Source organism: Falco cherrug, chromosome 17 (genome assembly GCF_023634085.1).
Source record: "Falco cherrug isolate bFalChe1 chromosome 17, bFalChe1.pri, whole genome shotgun sequence".
In the NCBI taxonomy this organism is placed as follows: domain Eukaryota; kingdom Metazoa; phylum Chordata; class Aves; order Falconiformes; family Falconidae; genus Falco; species Falco cherrug.
This window is the reverse complement of record NC_073713.1, coordinates 1,710,955-1,726,745: the sequence shown is the minus strand read 5'-3', so window position 1 is coordinate 1,726,745 and position 15,791 is coordinate 1,710,955. Positions and strand designations below refer to the sequence as shown.

The window sequence follows — 15,791 nt, the reverse complement described above, 5'->3', positions numbered from 1 at the left end:
TTTATAGTTCTGAAATTTCCTTGTTAATCATATCCTGCAAAGCCTCTGGGAATTAACGAATTACAGAGCAGTCCAGTGAAATAATCACCCAAAAGACAACAGCCTTTTTGCCATGTGCCTCACCGCTATCTCATACAAAATCGGCTAACTAATCAAAATAAGCATTGCTAAGAAAATTCACTGTCAGTCTGTGAAATAACAGTCTTGCTGCAGCAAAGCTTGCTTTCTAAAGAGCCCTGTCCCCGTGCCACTGTGGAGACAACATTCACTTCCCAGACCCACACAACAGCTTCCAGGTTTTGCTTTCCCATGGGATATCCTGCAGGAACCGGCTGTCTAATCAAGGCTGAAATCTGCATTTGAACAGCAAATGACACCTATGACCGATAACACTGTGAGCATTGTTCTGATTTCGTTCAGTGCATTAATTTTAATTTTCTTAGACTTATGTCAGTCTTATAGCATGCCCTGTAGCTGAATAAAGTAATTAACTGATTGAAACTAATCAGTCATCCTCATGGCTGCCAGCTGCCCAAAGTTGCAAAACCATGCTACCGTCTATTGTTACTGAATTTTGAAAAAATGAACACAGGATTCAGGGGACTGTTGCTAGCTTCAGCCAGAATTCAGAAAGAAGGCTAATTGATGATAACAGATGAGATGCATTTTGGAATTATTAATTGGAAAAGGAGGGTTGCTGACTTGCTGGAAAGAATTTGCAGACCTCAGCACCTTTCTGCACCTCTTGCAGATTGCTCTCATCTGGCCCGCTGCCCAAAGCCAGGCTGGAGGCTTTTCAGTAAGAACGTGGAACGTTTTACTAAAATGAGAGAAAAAAAAAAAAGTATAATTACAGAGCCAGGCTGAAAATGTTGTTACAATGCTTAATACTAGTTGTCTTAGTTTGCATTACTTGTGTGAATTTATTTATGGCGTATGTGTGGGACACTAATTAACCAGCCAGATCAGTTCGGCAAGAGTTTCTATTGTGTCCATAGCAAGCACGACCGCTGTCTGTATCTTCTTTTTCTTGCAAAGTAGGAGAAACCCCGAGCTCTGTGTGCTCGGTCCAACCCCGCTGTTTTGCAGGAGATGAATCTCGGAGATCTGGGTACCGTGTCGCTTATTTTGCTGCTTTTCATGGCCAATTTAAGGCTTGAATCACTGCATAAACATGAGTAGCTATACCTCACGGCATACTACGTTTTATTGAGCCTATCCACCGATCAGACAACGGGAGCTGTTCGCTGCAGTGCTGCGAGGGCCATAGCGTGCCACGGCCCGTGGGTGTTCGCTTCGGTGAAACTCCGCTGAGTCAGAAGGCTCTGGGCAGTCCAGAAGGATCCAACCTGGAAGGTGCCACAATATCCCAGTCACGCTTCCTTTGGAAAGACGGCATCACCCATAAACTCAGTTTGGATGTTGTGTGCTGAGATCTACGGTTCGTTCTGCAGCTAAGCAGTTCCTGTAAAATCTGAAATGGCTTGGTCTAGCAGTTCTTGATTTATGCCTCTCTAAAAATATCACCAAGCCCATCCTTGAGTGACAGGCTAAGGCAGAAGCAGTTCTGTGGGAGCTGATTTAATAACCACCCGCTACTAAATTTCCCGCTTCTCTCACTTAATGAACTCTTGGCACCAGCTGCTGCTGGGCACAGGCTAATGGAGAAGATCTATTAATAACTAAGGCAACTAAGAAAGAAACTTTTGCTTTGAGCTGTGCTCCAATGTCTCTACGCCAAGATATTGGGTGTGAAAGTGCGTGCAGCCCTGCCGGTCCCCATCCTCCCCCCCCAAACTATCCACTTTTTGGATCTGGGCGCTCTCAGTTGGCGAATTTTTGTTTCTAAATCAGAGCAGACAGTATGTGCTTGCTAGGAAGGAATTAAGGCTCCCAGCCCTGCCCCGAGGCAGCACGACCCGGCCGGGAATCAGTTTTAGCCAAGCATCATGAAACGGGCTGTATTTATGAAAAAAGAGTCGGGATCAGTCATTCTTACCTGCTGAAGGTATTTTTCTTTTACTTTAGTTTTCTCCATCTTCCAAGACTGTCTATTTCTCACTTCCCCCCGCCCCCCCCCCCCCCCCCTTTCCAAACCAGACGGATGAAAGGCAAATGAGCAAGAGATCCTGAGCTCATTGCCATGGCTAATTATTCATCCCTGAGAAGTAATTCCCCGCAGGAACCTGGGCATGGAAGGTCTGCGAGCTGGGGGCACGCAGCGCTCCATACTTCTGGAAAGCTGTGGGCAGTTCTTTGGAAAGCAGCATCCCATTGAGGGTGGCTGGGCAGGTGCGTGGTGGTGATGCAGGGAGGGGGGGGGGTCTGGGGGGGGGGTGTCTGAGGAGGGTGCAGGGCTCAGGCAAAGGATGTGGGGACCCTGCAAGAGCCCAGGGCCTTGGGGAGGTTTGTGAGGGGACCCCAGGAGAGGTGAGAGGCTCCGGAGAGGGGTCCCAGGAGGAACATGTGGCCCCAAGGAAGGTGCAGGACCCTGCAGGGAGGTGTGCGGCCCCAGGGGCCGTGTAGGGCTGCAGGCAGGGTCCCCTCATGGGGCAGGGTCTCCTCGTGGGGCCGGGTCCCCTCATGGTGAAAGGTCTCCTCGTGGGGCAGGGTCCCCTAACAGGGCAGGGTCCCCTCATGGGGCAGGATCCCTTAATGGGCAGGGTCCTCTCATGGGGCCAGGTCCCCTCATGGGGCCGGGACCCCTCATAGGGCAGGGTCCCCTTGGGGGGAAGGGTTCCCTCGTGGGATAGGGTCCACTCACGGGGCAGGGTCCCCTGATGTGTCAAGGACCCTTAACGGGCAGGGTCCCCTCGTGGGGAAGGGTCCCCTCATGTCACAGGGTGGCAGAGCCTGGTCAGGACACGCGTGGTGGCAGGAGCACGGCTGAGGTCCGGAAGGTGCAGGTGAAGCCCACATCGGCTGGGCTTGAGCCAGCCATGACAAGGGGCCCATCGGTCACCATCGGCGCTGTCCTGGCGCTGTCCCCACGGTGCCACACGGGGTTGCATCCTGGTGTCCCCTCTCGGTGAGACGGGCCTGCCCAGCTCAGCCTGCTCCTGCCCCATGTCCCCGAGGAAGCGGGAGGACGGTGCTGGCGCTGCCTGTGCCGCGGCCGTCAGAATTCCCGTGCGCATGATTTCCATTGAGGCACCTTCCAAACCTTTTTACCTGGCTGTGTGGCTAGTGATTGCTACCTTTGGCAATCAGCTAACTACACTGCCTAGTAACTAGGCTGATGTAAGAGGCAGTACCCTTCCAACTCCTCCTTTGATGAAGACTGGGGTTTTGTTAAAAAAAACACAACAAAAACCCTCTTAGAGCAGGTTCTAACACTCTCAAGTATTTTCTCCATTATTAAAATTCTTGAATGGTAAGCAAAGTGGTCAGACTGAAAACATTTATGGCATAGAGTGAGTTTAATATTTAATCATTGCTGAACCCCCCCTTCACTGACTAGCTCGTTAAATAAGACAAGAAAGCTAAATGAGAATTATTTTCCCAATACCTGACAGATAAACAGAAGGGTACAACCTAAAAAATTCTTAGTCCAACCTTGGTGCATAAACACTTCAGTACACAATATGTCATCAGCGCCTAAACAATTTAAACACAATAAACAGCGTGCTTGCTCTAGGGCATGTTCCTAAGTTCCTAAGCTAAAGTTCCTAACAATTTTAGCACCAACTTCAAGAAATCTAAGGTTTCACTTGATATTGCTATTTATCACTTGATATTGACACACCGCACGCTTCTGTTGGACAGTTAAAATGCTGGAAATGAAGCTGTAAATGAACAAACATCATTAATAATTTGACACTAGAGGTAAGGAGGTTTTGCTGTGCTGTTTTCTGTGCTGAGGTTGGAGCGCGGCACCCTGTGCCTTGTTTTGATGGCAGTGAAGTTAGTGATTGCGGAGTGGTGGGTACAATCAGCTAACTACACTGCCTACAAACCAAGCACTGCTCCGGCGATGGGGTCATGACATCCAAACCTAGAAAAAAAGAAGCACTTCCAATAGCTGCATTAACATACTCCATCTCCTCAAACGCTCTTCTAACAACAAATGGTTGACAATAATGGAAAACACTGCTCGTATCACCCTTAGTGCTATTCTACTGAATCCAAAGTCTTTATATCACAAATTAATTGCTCTTAATAATTGAAAACTGTGGTGGATGCATCACAAAGATCATTTTGGGAGTGCAAAGACAAAGCGATGAAAGAGTAAAATTTAAATTATTATAACACACCACGATGGAATTGGGGAATGAGAAAAGTCTCTGCAGGCAGTGCTTGCTGCACGCGTGTGGACTAAGTGGTAGCTGTGTTCAGAGCCAAAGTACAAATACAGCTGCAAATATGAGCCAAGACAAAATGTTCAGCAGGAATAATGTTCTGCTTGGTTTACAGCATGTCGGCTGTTAGTGCTGATGTCACAGTGATCCTAATTATCCTTGTTCTCTAGTTGGAGCAGTTGAGTTAATGTCCTGCAGCACCGGCTTTGTGCATTTCCATTTACAGGTTTTCAGAAAAAAATGCATGTAACTACAGCCATGGTAGGAAGGGTAGAATTTCACTAGTTCCCTGAGCTTCAGAAAGCCTTTTTTCCTGGAAAAAGACAGGAGCACAGATCACGCTGTTCATTGGGTATCAGGCTGCTCAAACCTTTCACACTGATCTGTGGTAGCTAAAGAAGTTACCAAATCCGTTCTGCAGAACAAAACTGTGTGTAAGTGGTTGTAATAACTTATGCCTTGTGTCTAATACACGGGTATGCAATTAGTAACGTGATAAAACTGTTTGATACAGGTTTATCAGGCTATTCCTTAATCAGGAATGAGGCAGTCTGTGAAGTTACAAGGAAAAGTTTGTCTGCAAATCAAACGATTTTGCTAGCTTTCACCCCTAAATGCCTTATTGTGCAAATGCAGAAAAAGAGCTCAGGACTTACCCTTAGGAAGCTTACCTTGTCATAAACCCAATAAGGGCTGCATTTATGATGAAGTGCTTATAAAAAAGGTTCAATGGAAAGGGAAGATAGCTCCTTCACTCTTCTTTCCCTGCCCTTTTCCCCGGCGAGCTCAGCAACCCACGCGCCGAGCACCCGGCAGTGGCAGGCACGTCCCCGGGGGCAGCTCCTTAGGTGGCCCCTGAGTGCCCAGCTCTTCCCTGGGTCCCTTGGGCTGGAGTGTCCCCAGTTTGGGCTGTGGGTCAGCCCCACGCCCATCACCTTTGTGTACACCCTGTCGTCATGGCCACTCAGCCGGGGCTTGTGCGCGGAGGAGCCGATGGCTCGTGTCGTAGGAAGCTCGGTTGGCAAAGAACGTTTCTACAGGCAAAGTCAATAGAGGGCACGCACGGGGTTTGTGCCCTGCTCCTGCGGGCGAGCGGCTGCAGGTTGTGCCACAGGCACCAAAGGTGACCCAGGCTTCAGTGTCACATGTGGCAGCCCAGGGATGGCACCTGGAGACCGGCGCTTCAGCCAGGTTGTGTTCACACCAGCGGTCCAGCTGCCACAGAAGGGGACCCCAGAAAAAAATAACAGCTTGGAACAATTAATATCTTGTGCTCCTGGCACTGGATGCAGTGGGAGGCACATGCTGCACATCACCCAACGATGACACATGCTGCACATCACCCAACGATGACACATGCTGCACATCACCTAACGACAACACATGCTGCACATCACCCAACGACGACACATGCTGCACATCACCCAACGACGACACATGCTGCACATCACCCAACGATGACACATGCTCTACATCACCCAAGGATGACCCCCACCACCTCTCTCCCTGTTTCTTGGGGCTTGGCCACTTCTGCACACCTGCTCCTGACCTGTGCAGCTCGCTGCAGTCCTCTTGCTCCGTCACATTTCGGGTCTTGTTTCTCTAAGCCCCTTTGCTCTTCCTCACGATCAGCACCAGCACAATCCCATCCTGCTGCCGCTCAGGGGTGGAGGGGCTGAAGGCAGGCTGCACGGCTCGGCAGGGTGCTGAGTGTCCCCACTTCAGGCTGTCCTTTGCTCCGTGCCACGCTGCCGACGGAGGCTGGGCAGGAGCAAAGACATTTTGTGCCCTGCACAGCCCCTTTTTATGTGGGAGGAGGAACTGCAGGAGAAAACCACGCTCCTCTCAGCTCTGTTAGCAACGGTGTCAAGATGTGATCCTCAGCTGGTGATGGGATCCACCAGCACTGTGGGAATAAGTCTTAAGTGCCACGAGGTTTGGGGCATCTAATTGACCTGAGATGCTTTGGAAGGGCTTGTCCTTTAGAAATTTCTGGGCATCCCACCCTCTCTGAGAACTGCACACCTCTGCGAGGCCCGTGTCAATCGTGGCCAGCCGGATGGCTCAAACCTCTTGTCGTTTCTGAAAATCGTGGCATGCAAATGGAGAGGAAGAAAGAAGTGACAAAAGTAATCAACACTTGATAACATGATTACATTAGCAAAAAAATTTACAATGCTACAGCAATAGCTCTTAGACTGCACAAAATACACCCAGGCAGCCTTGCAGTCTTTCCTTTGCTATTTAATTTTAGAACACGCTAGACCAGAACCAGTCTTTTTGTTTTAAGTTTAGTTTATTGCTCAAGTTGCTAAAGACTGATGTTCTTAAATTAAATTCTAGCAATATGTGGTGCTCAGACACCTAAGAACCTCTTCAAAATAATTTAAGCTTTCCCCAATTCCTATATTGTAATATGAACCGAATTAAAAGCAATGAGACGTGATAATCATTGCCAGGCAGCCCCATGGACTGCAGAGTTTTTCCTCATCTGCGAAGGAAGGTGGCAGCTCATGGAATGAGGGTGGAAACTTCCTGAAGTCAACTGTTACAGACGGAGCTCGAGCCGGAGCATCTCTTCCATCCATGGAACACACGTCCTTAAAGTCACATCTTTCCTCTGGCACCTGCCCTGTGTGACACCCTTTTGTCACACCGCCCGGGTTTGCTGCACAGACCTTGTTGCAAAGACCTTTTACACCAGGGAGTGTTTTCCTTGGGTGGAAGGCTCGTCCCCACCGGTGTAATTAGTACGGTCATACTGTCCCGTGTGCTTTGCATAATAAATATGGTGCTTGTGTTCAACACTTTAACCAGAAAATTTATCTGTAAGCACCTATCAGGTTTTTACAGAATACCCAGGGGGTGACTAAGTGATCAAGTAAAGGTGAAAACCTTAATTGGAACATGGTTAATTTCTGAAATGTCTGTTCTTAAGCCCTTTTGTCGGGGCTGAAAGGGAAAAATCTGTGAGCAGTGAACATACTAAAATTGTAGTTTGTCGCTTTGACTGGACCAGTTTCTGACTTGTTTCAGTCAAAAATAATTCTTTGCACAGAGACTGTATGATCTAGATCAAGGTGGAAGTTTTTAACATGCAGATAGAAGGTTTCTTCTGCCCTCTGACGTGATGGCAGAGGCACTCGACTTGATGCTGGGTTCGTGCAGCACTACTACTGATCGTACACTGCTGTTAGGTGATACTTCTGTATGCGATCAGGACAGTGTACAGCCCGACAAAGCCAATGTAAAGTTTCTCTCTAAGAAGATTGCCACCTAGGATGTTTTCCCACCTGGCAATAACTCAGGCTTACTGTTTTTTTCTATCGATAGTTACGAACTACAGTGGCTTACCTGGGGAAATTGTCTGTTATCCATCCACAGAGATCAAACGGCTTGCAGGAGGAAGATTGCCACTAGCAAGCTGCGCCTTGTTTTGTTCGTTCCATGTACTCAATCCTTTAAAGCCAGAAAACTGCAAAAAATTCTGCAGGGGTGACTCGTGCAGGAGCGTGCTTAGGGAAACAGTGTTTGCTCGTGGTTTGGCCTGCAGTTACTACAGAAACTGTGACCGGCTCCTTCCCTTTGCAGTTCATGCCCAGGCTTGCCTGGTGACCCAGGAGACCCATCATTTAATCTGGCTAAGAATGCTTGTGCTGAGTGAGGGTCCTGATCTGAATCCCACTGAAGTCTTTGGATGGATTTCCATCGACTTCAGCGAGCTCTGGATCAGCCCTACGGATGTCCGGGCACCGTAGTGCAGGGGGGGGTTAGTGGTTTGGGGTTTTTTCTTCTCCTAATAGGACTAAAACCCATGAGCACCATTCAACAAAAGGCACAAATGTCTATTCCTTTCTCTCATGCATCACATCAGCCAGAAGACCTGGCTTTTCATTGTGGTTTTTGCAAAACCTGCTGGGATGCTGACAGTTTCTGTTTGGATGCAACTGGGAAGGAGTGGGAGCAACAATGGACTCTTCCTCAGTGGGTCTCACGTTGGGATGGGCTGTTCACATTCAGGGTCTGACGTTCTGTTTCTTAGCTGCTTACTACAAATAGAGTACTTACTCCAAACAGAGCACCCAAGGCTACCTTTTCCTCAAGTCAGTGACAATTGACAGCGTTATGAAGGATTTAGGTTCAACGAATCTACCTAATTACAAGAGCCAATTTTTCTTGTCACTGGAATGGGAAGCCCAAAACACTCTCTGCTCCTCTGGTTTCCGTGCCGTTAGCAGAAATACTAACTTCTGAACAGAAACTTCGGGCTCCTGCACGATATTAAAAATACCACAGACCCTAATTTCTGTGCCAATGACAACCTCAGTCATCAGAGCCAGCTGGATGAATTGCCAAGAATTTTGCTTAAATTTTCCTGTGTTTGGTGTTATAAACCTGTGCAGTTTGGGCTGGGCTCTGCCTCCTAACATCCCAGCAATAGCACCTCCGTGCATGACCGATTGCACCGCTGCCATCGGGTTTCTCGGGTGAGCGGTTTGTTTGCTGCTGCCTTGCAGTTTATGTGTTAACTATGGGAACCGGTAACTCAACAGCGGGAGGTGGTGGCGGGATTCAGACCTTCCCTTTGATTGTCCTTTGTGGAATCCAGTCACTTCACTCTTTTGTCACACAATTTCCCAACTCACAGGGCCTGCCTAGACAAGTTGGAGAAAGTAGGAAGGCAGGAGCCAGGTCAAAGTCCCACTGACTGATGCGTCCCACTGCTTCAAACCAGCATTTATTGAGGAAAAGGCAATAACTGGGTAATTCCTGTTACATGGAAAATTATGATCAAATTCTGAACTCCAGGGCAGGGGAGGGACTCCCTATGAAGCCTGCTGCTGTTCTGCAGTGGCAGTGTTATTTTAACCTTGATAGTTCAGGAATAAAAGGGAAACAAGGTTTATAAGGAGTCATATCATTTGTTAGATTAATATGATATTGTGAAAAAATGACATGAAGACAGAAACCAGGCTAAGTAGCAAATCCTTAAGCTTTGGCAAGAAACATGGCATCACCCCTAGAGTCACCACGATCTCTGTGGCTGTGGCTGTGCATGAAACCCTGAATGGACTGAACTGTTATTGAGAAGAACGTCAAAACCTATGGTTATGTGCATTATCTGTCATTTTTAGTGGCAAATCTGGCTCTCATTTGATATTTTCCTGGGCACTGATTTTGTCAGCAGGGTTGGAAAACCCCGGATCTGTGGTAGCTGCATTTTCTTAGAAGCGAAGGCACTAGAAAAGGGATCGGTGCATTGCTGTTGCCTCAGGCTTTGCAGGGATCCTAGCTTGCTCCTCTGCAAAACCTTGGGGTACCTGCTCATAACTCCCGCAGAAAATTCTTGGACATTTAAGATACTTCATGAAGCAAGTGTCATCTCTTGAGGAAATAATATGTGGAGACCTCAGGGGTGGCTAGATGAGACTTCTGGAAAGCTTTTCAGGAATGTATAGCTCTGGCAGAGCTATGAGCAAATCCTGCAGAGCTGGAATGTCGCAGGACACAGTCTCTCGGGGGCGCAGGTTGTTCCAGTGCTGTGCAGAGACTGACAATCCACCATAATGGATGAGACGAAGCAAGAACAAGCCTGTGAAGACTTACTTAGAGGAGAGCTGTATCTAGCTGCATCTGTTAGTCTAAGCCCCCCAATCAATGGACTCGCTCTTAAAATGAGCAGCAAAGCCCCAATTTTTATAATGCCCACTGCTTATGCAGTGCAGCTTCACTGGAGCAAAATCTATGCGATGGAGCAAAATCTATGTGATTAAACATTTCAAGTCACTTCAGAACTCTTTTTTTTTGTTGTTCCTTTGAGATGTCACCATGCAACAGATGTTTAAAAACAAGGAAAAATTGATGTGGTTGTAAACGTGGTCTTCAGTGTCTACAAGGGAATCCATTCAGATCAGAAAATGACCCATCAATTCCCTGACATTTTTAAAGCAAGTTTAATCTCTAGAATAAAATTCAGGCCTCGGGCATGAAAATCTATTTTGCCTGTTCAAGAATGCTCATCTGTTGCCCAGAGCTAATTTTGGTGTGCTGGATGCGGCCAGCACAGCGAGGACAGATCTGCACAGGCTGCACAGAAAGAGGTGAACCGATGCCGAAAAAATGTTGCATGGAAATTCTTCCCGGCATTGCACAGCCATTGTTTCCTGTTGTCCTACATCATTTTCCAAAACGCATGTAACAGGCTACGACGGTCCTCTTGGGCGAGCCGTGCAAGGGAGGGAATGACTCAGGGCTTGTGTATGGAACAAAATCCGCATGTGGCATTGCAAGCACCCAGAGCAGCGCACGGTAAGGACACTCTTGTGGCCAAAACGCTGGTGGGTGATGTTAAAGCTCAGCTCCTGGCAGTGCTGGTACTTTCTCTGGAGATTTATTATCTACCTCCAACTTTGATTTCGCTTTCGAGTGGTTATTGAAAGGTCCCCACTCGTTAAGGAAGTATTTTGATATGTGGGGAAAAAAAGAGAAGCCATCATATTATTTTATTTTATTTGTAATTTATTACTCATTCCTTAAAAACAGAGTTTCTACTAAATGCTTTGATAAGGTTGTGGGGGGGTTTTGTTTTTGGTTTTTTATGGTGCAGAAAGAAACTGTAAAGAACAAGGAACTACATGACTGAAGCAGAAAAGAAATCCAGAAATAACCAGATATTCATGGTTTAAGGTACACTCCTGCAAAGATGCGTACTTCTGTAAATCTGTGCCTCTGTGCTTGATTTTTCTTATCCCTTGTACCACAATCCATGCACAAGACTGAAATGTGAGCACTGGAATTGCTCGGCTGCAACATCTACGGTCGCTACTGATCTGTACTGATACCGTGCACATTTATACAGATCACCAGGAAGATTAATGTTAAGATGAATACAGACTCACGTAATTTTCAAAATGAAGAATACCAGAAATGAGGGCTTCATAAGGAAAGGAACTGTGTTGTGTGAAGTCTGCTAGAAGCAATCAATTGCAATTTTAATAATTAATTAATAACCCTGGGACTATTTTTCTTATGGTGAGGATCTTGCTTAAGTATTTCACAGATATTAACAAGATAGACTGGTGGACACAACAGAATACAGTGCTGAATCCATCAAATATGCCCTAAAAGAAGGACCTGATACTGGAATAAACCCAAGTAGATTGGAAACAGCTTTGAAACCAGCACATTCGTTAGTGAAATGGTGCACACCTGAATATCGTTCCATCCCTGAGAGCTCCATCATCTCCCGCTCTATATAAACCCTAAGCAATGAGGGGGGGTTGTGTGTTGGTGTTTTCCTCATGTAAGTGGTACAGGTTCTTGTTCTGCTTGTTCTACAGGTTCACCAGATCTGCTTCCTTGGTGGCTTTTTGGAGTTCTTTATAAAGCTTCTCAGGTGTTCCACAGCTCTGGTCTGGGAAGGTAATGTTTGTGGTCTTTAATGTTTGTGAGTTTTGTTGTATATAAAAGAGCTGTGTAACTGTAAGAATTGCTGGTTGCTGACTGTGCTCTATAAGGAGGAAAACCATCTTGTAAACTTTTAAATAGTCTTAATATTTAAATATTCTAAATAAACTTGCTTAGCATGAATGCTTTCTAGTGTTGCTTTAAAGTGGTTTCACTCTCCCAAACTATATTTTCCAGTTGTTTAGCAATTGGGCTTATCTAGCTTCTATCTGTCATATACAGGCTTTGCAGTATCTATCCTTGGAACTTGGTAGTACCTTCATGTTGTTAAATCTCTCTAGTGTAGTGTCTCATCTCTACTGATGACTATCCAACAGCTAAAGCACCTTCTGTGCTTCAATTTAAAATGAAAGATGAAATTGCTGCCACAGTCTTCTTCATCACAAGGCTGGTGAAAAAGGAAGACAAGCTGAGCAAGCATAAAATGGAGAAATTTGCAGCTAGGCTGACAACAGTACTGTTTGAGAAGTATAAGAATCACTGGTACTTGGACAACCCATCCAGAGGACAAGCTTTCAGGTAAGAGGAGGTTTAGCAGAAGGGGAGGGGGAATGGAGCCTTTGTAGGACATCCAGGGGTCAGTCAGGAACCTCTTGGTGCCTGGAGCCCTTGAGTTGGAAATAAGTGGCATGAAGTTGGAAGAGAACCACTTGGCTGTCCCGTAAGCTTGAGGAAGGAGTGTTATGAACTGGTAAAGATATGTCTGGTTTGCAAGTAACTTCGGAGTGTGTAGGTACAGCTGGAGAGCTGAGGTGGAGATCTACAGACAATGTGCAGAGAGTGCCCTGGGTGGCCCTCTGACTTCTTGAATGCAGAATTCAAGGGGTCTTAAACTGACTTGTGTAGTTGCTGTCACTGCTTTTAATTTTCTTTAAAACTACTAATGAAGTGAGTTGCTGAATTATGTGTTTTAAAACAAATAAAACCTTCTTTGGGTTTATAAACCAGCTAGCCAGGCTAACTTGCTGGTTGGGGCTATGAGTGACAACAACTTGCATCAACAGACTGAGTGGGTTGGGAGAAAATAGTCAGCTGAAGTGTATTTCTGTGCGAGTGGGGCTTGCAAAGTTGCAGGGAAATTTTAAATCCACCTGCACTTTGTTCTCACCTAGGTGTATAAGGATAAACAAACATCAGAGGAGAGATCCACTGCTGGAGCAGGCTTGTGTGGAGAGTAAAGTGGACTTCAATAAGCTTGGTTTGCCCAAAGAGATGACGCTGTGGGTTGATCCATTTGAGGTGTGTTGCAGGTAAGCTGGGGAGCTGTGGCTGACTTGATCAACTCCAAGCCTGTTACTAGAGTCTTAGCATGCGAGGATGTGCTCTGCTAGTGTCAGATGTCCACAGCGCCAGCACGGAGCTGCGCTACACAAATCCCATCACTTTCAGATACGGTGAGAGGAACCGGCCCTTCACCATTGCACACTTTGAAGGGGAGGAGAACCCAGAGCTTCCTCAGCAGATCAGCTATGCTGTGGACAGAGCAGCACTGGACTATCATTCTGGTATTTCTTCAGATGAGGAGGGCTTCAACAAAGAGCCGAAAGCGATCCCTACTGTTAGTAATCCCAACAGTATCTACCAGGTAAGGCTGCGGTCATGGTAGGTGGCTTTTGGGAGGAGCTAGCACCTGACCTCTGGGTTCCCCCATGGAGAATGTGGTGGACTTGGCGACTGGTGGTCAGGCTGGTCTCCCCTCTTTCTCAGCCACTCCTTAACATAGTCTCATTTCTTGCCATTTAGTTCAGTGACTACTACAAGGCGCCCCTACAGCCCTGGTCTCAGTATCTTCATAGGAAGACCTACATGACTGATGGCTCATACTATGCCCAGCACAGGGGTTACAAGGTCTACAGGCCAACAGCTGCTTTCACAGGACCGTGTGTTGATAGGTACCACTGGATCAACACCAAGCGGTAGACCTGTGGCTGCACCTGTTACAGGCTGTTGAAACACTGAGCGATGGGATGGGATGAAAGCTGGCACTACAAAGTTTCATGAAACCAGAAGGCACTGTCTAATCCCTACATCTTACTCTGTGCATCTGAAACTTTGGGGTTTTAGTCTATGACCTTTTAAATGTTTTATTAATCTTAAGATAAGACTGAAAATTAATGTGAGGCTCTACTTGTAAGTTAAAAAGGAAATGCATCTATCAATAAATTTACTCATGTTTTTTTATAAAAGCTGTCTGATCTGCTATCAGTGCCCTGAAGGGAGTTAAAGCTTCTTGGTGAAAACACAAGCAAGACCAGGAAGATAAAAACATCCTCCAAGTTGCTCTGAAGGATAGTCTGCTTCCTTCTGGCAAAGGTAGCGTGGGCAGCTGTGTTGTGAGCAAAACATCTGCACATCATGAGCAAATCAACTCTGTGCTCCCCCTTGAGTGAAGCTGTGAAAGACTGCCCTGTGGCTCCAGCTAGGCTTTTGTCTCCAGACTGTAGCTTATCTTTTGGAAGACAAGCTCATGGGCAGCAGAGGGGTGAATATGTGGTGCTGTAGCTTTCCACAGCTGTAAGCTGAAGCAGCACCTCATAGACAAATGGAGCAGTTCTCTCCAAGGATGCCTAGCCTGTTGGTTTGCAATACTGGAGCCCCTAGGAAATTTTTCTCATAGTTTGACTTAATTTCACCAGAGCTATCTTCCAGGTAGTCCAGAACTCCATGCAGATGGAGACTCCCCTTCAGTGGAGAAAGACTCACTGGAATATTACTGGGCTTCAAACCTATGCTGTGTGTTGTGTTTCCAGTGCTGGGTAAAAAATTTCAAACAATCGGAATGAGCAGGATTTTGCTCTGACTTGCAGTATGTCCTCCTGCTCACTGCTCATCACCTACTCCATCATTGCCTGCTGATTAAACTGTGGGGCGTGAGGGTTACAGAAGTGATGTCAACAGCTTCTGTCTTGCTGGTTAAATTGCTAAACAAATTATTCTGTCAAAACTTAATAGATCATGAAATACCTGTGGTTGCTGCTTACTGCAGCTGCTTCTGCTTGCTGCAGTTGGACCATTATTGTCTAATAAGCTGGGGGGGGGAGGGGGGGAAACCCCTGCCCTGAAGGGGAAGCCTTGTTTGTTCTGTAGAAGCAAACAAGTAGCAGCCAGCTCCAGACCAGAGGGCTGACTGCATAAGTGAATTCAAAGAGAATAAAAACCATGCTATAGACTTTAGCTTTTCACATTGACTATGAGATTTTTAGCTAATGTTTGTCATGTTAAGTAATAGGTTCTCAAACTGCATCTGAGCTTACTTTCAAATCTGATTTGCATGGGCATAATCAGGAGGAGGCAGAGGGCTGTAATCGACTGTTCTCACACTTATGCCTCAGTCCTGCTTCACCACGGCTTTGTCCACATTTCTTCAGTACAAACTCACGTTGGTCACATGTACTTTTGCACAAGATTTTTGCAGTAAAGTTTGTATTAATACAGAGTTGGTAGATCACTCATGCAAAAAGTAAAAAAAATCTTGTACTTCTGATAACTAGAGTTAAGTTCAGTTTTAGAAGACTTTGTTTTAAAGCCTGCTTTTATGTATGAAAATTGCAATATGTGGGGTGTTGATTAAACTTGAGTAAATAAGATGTGAGGAGAGGCTTCTTCATTAATGTAAGTCAGAAGCAGTGTTTCAAATTGTCTCTTGCGGCCTTGATGGTAGAACTTGCACTGTAGCAGCTTAATCACTTTATTGTAATCAGTGGTGGGTTTTTTCTTAGTGAGATAAACATCTCTGTGTATGGGGTGAAGGTGTGAACAAGTGATTCAGCAGTTCTGAGAGAATTGAATAGATACATGATTTGTAGAGTTATAATAATCCAAGTGGTTTTCAGTGTTGATTATTTGATGTATAATGAGGTAACAGCATTAGTGTTGAGGGTATTGACTGATGAACTATCTTGGAAACTTGTGCTGTGCATTCCTGAATTCTTGTACAGGTGGGGAAGGAAAGGATCCTGGCTGCCTCTGCTCCTTCCCTGCTTGCTTTGTACCTAAACCGGAGGCTGTGGTGGGCAGAGAAGAGGT

General features: G+C 46.2%; 1 protein-coding gene across 1 annotated transcript; it reads left to right on the top strand.

The window, feature by feature from the left end:
* The first annotated feature begins 11,725 nt into the window (after positions 1-11,725).
* BTG4 (BTG anti-proliferation factor 4) lies at positions 11,726-13,872 on the top strand. The gene is made up of 4 exons (XM_005440197.3): positions 11,726-12,284; positions 12,878-13,015; positions 13,155-13,350; positions 13,509-13,872. The coding sequence occupies exons 1-4, from the start codon at positions 12,112-12,114 to the stop codon at positions 13,683-13,685; spliced, it is 684 nt and encodes a 227-aa protein (XP_005440254.1). The 5' UTR covers positions 11,726-12,111; the 3' UTR covers positions 13,686-13,872.
* The last annotated feature ends 1,919 nt before the right edge of the window (positions 13,873-15,791 follow it).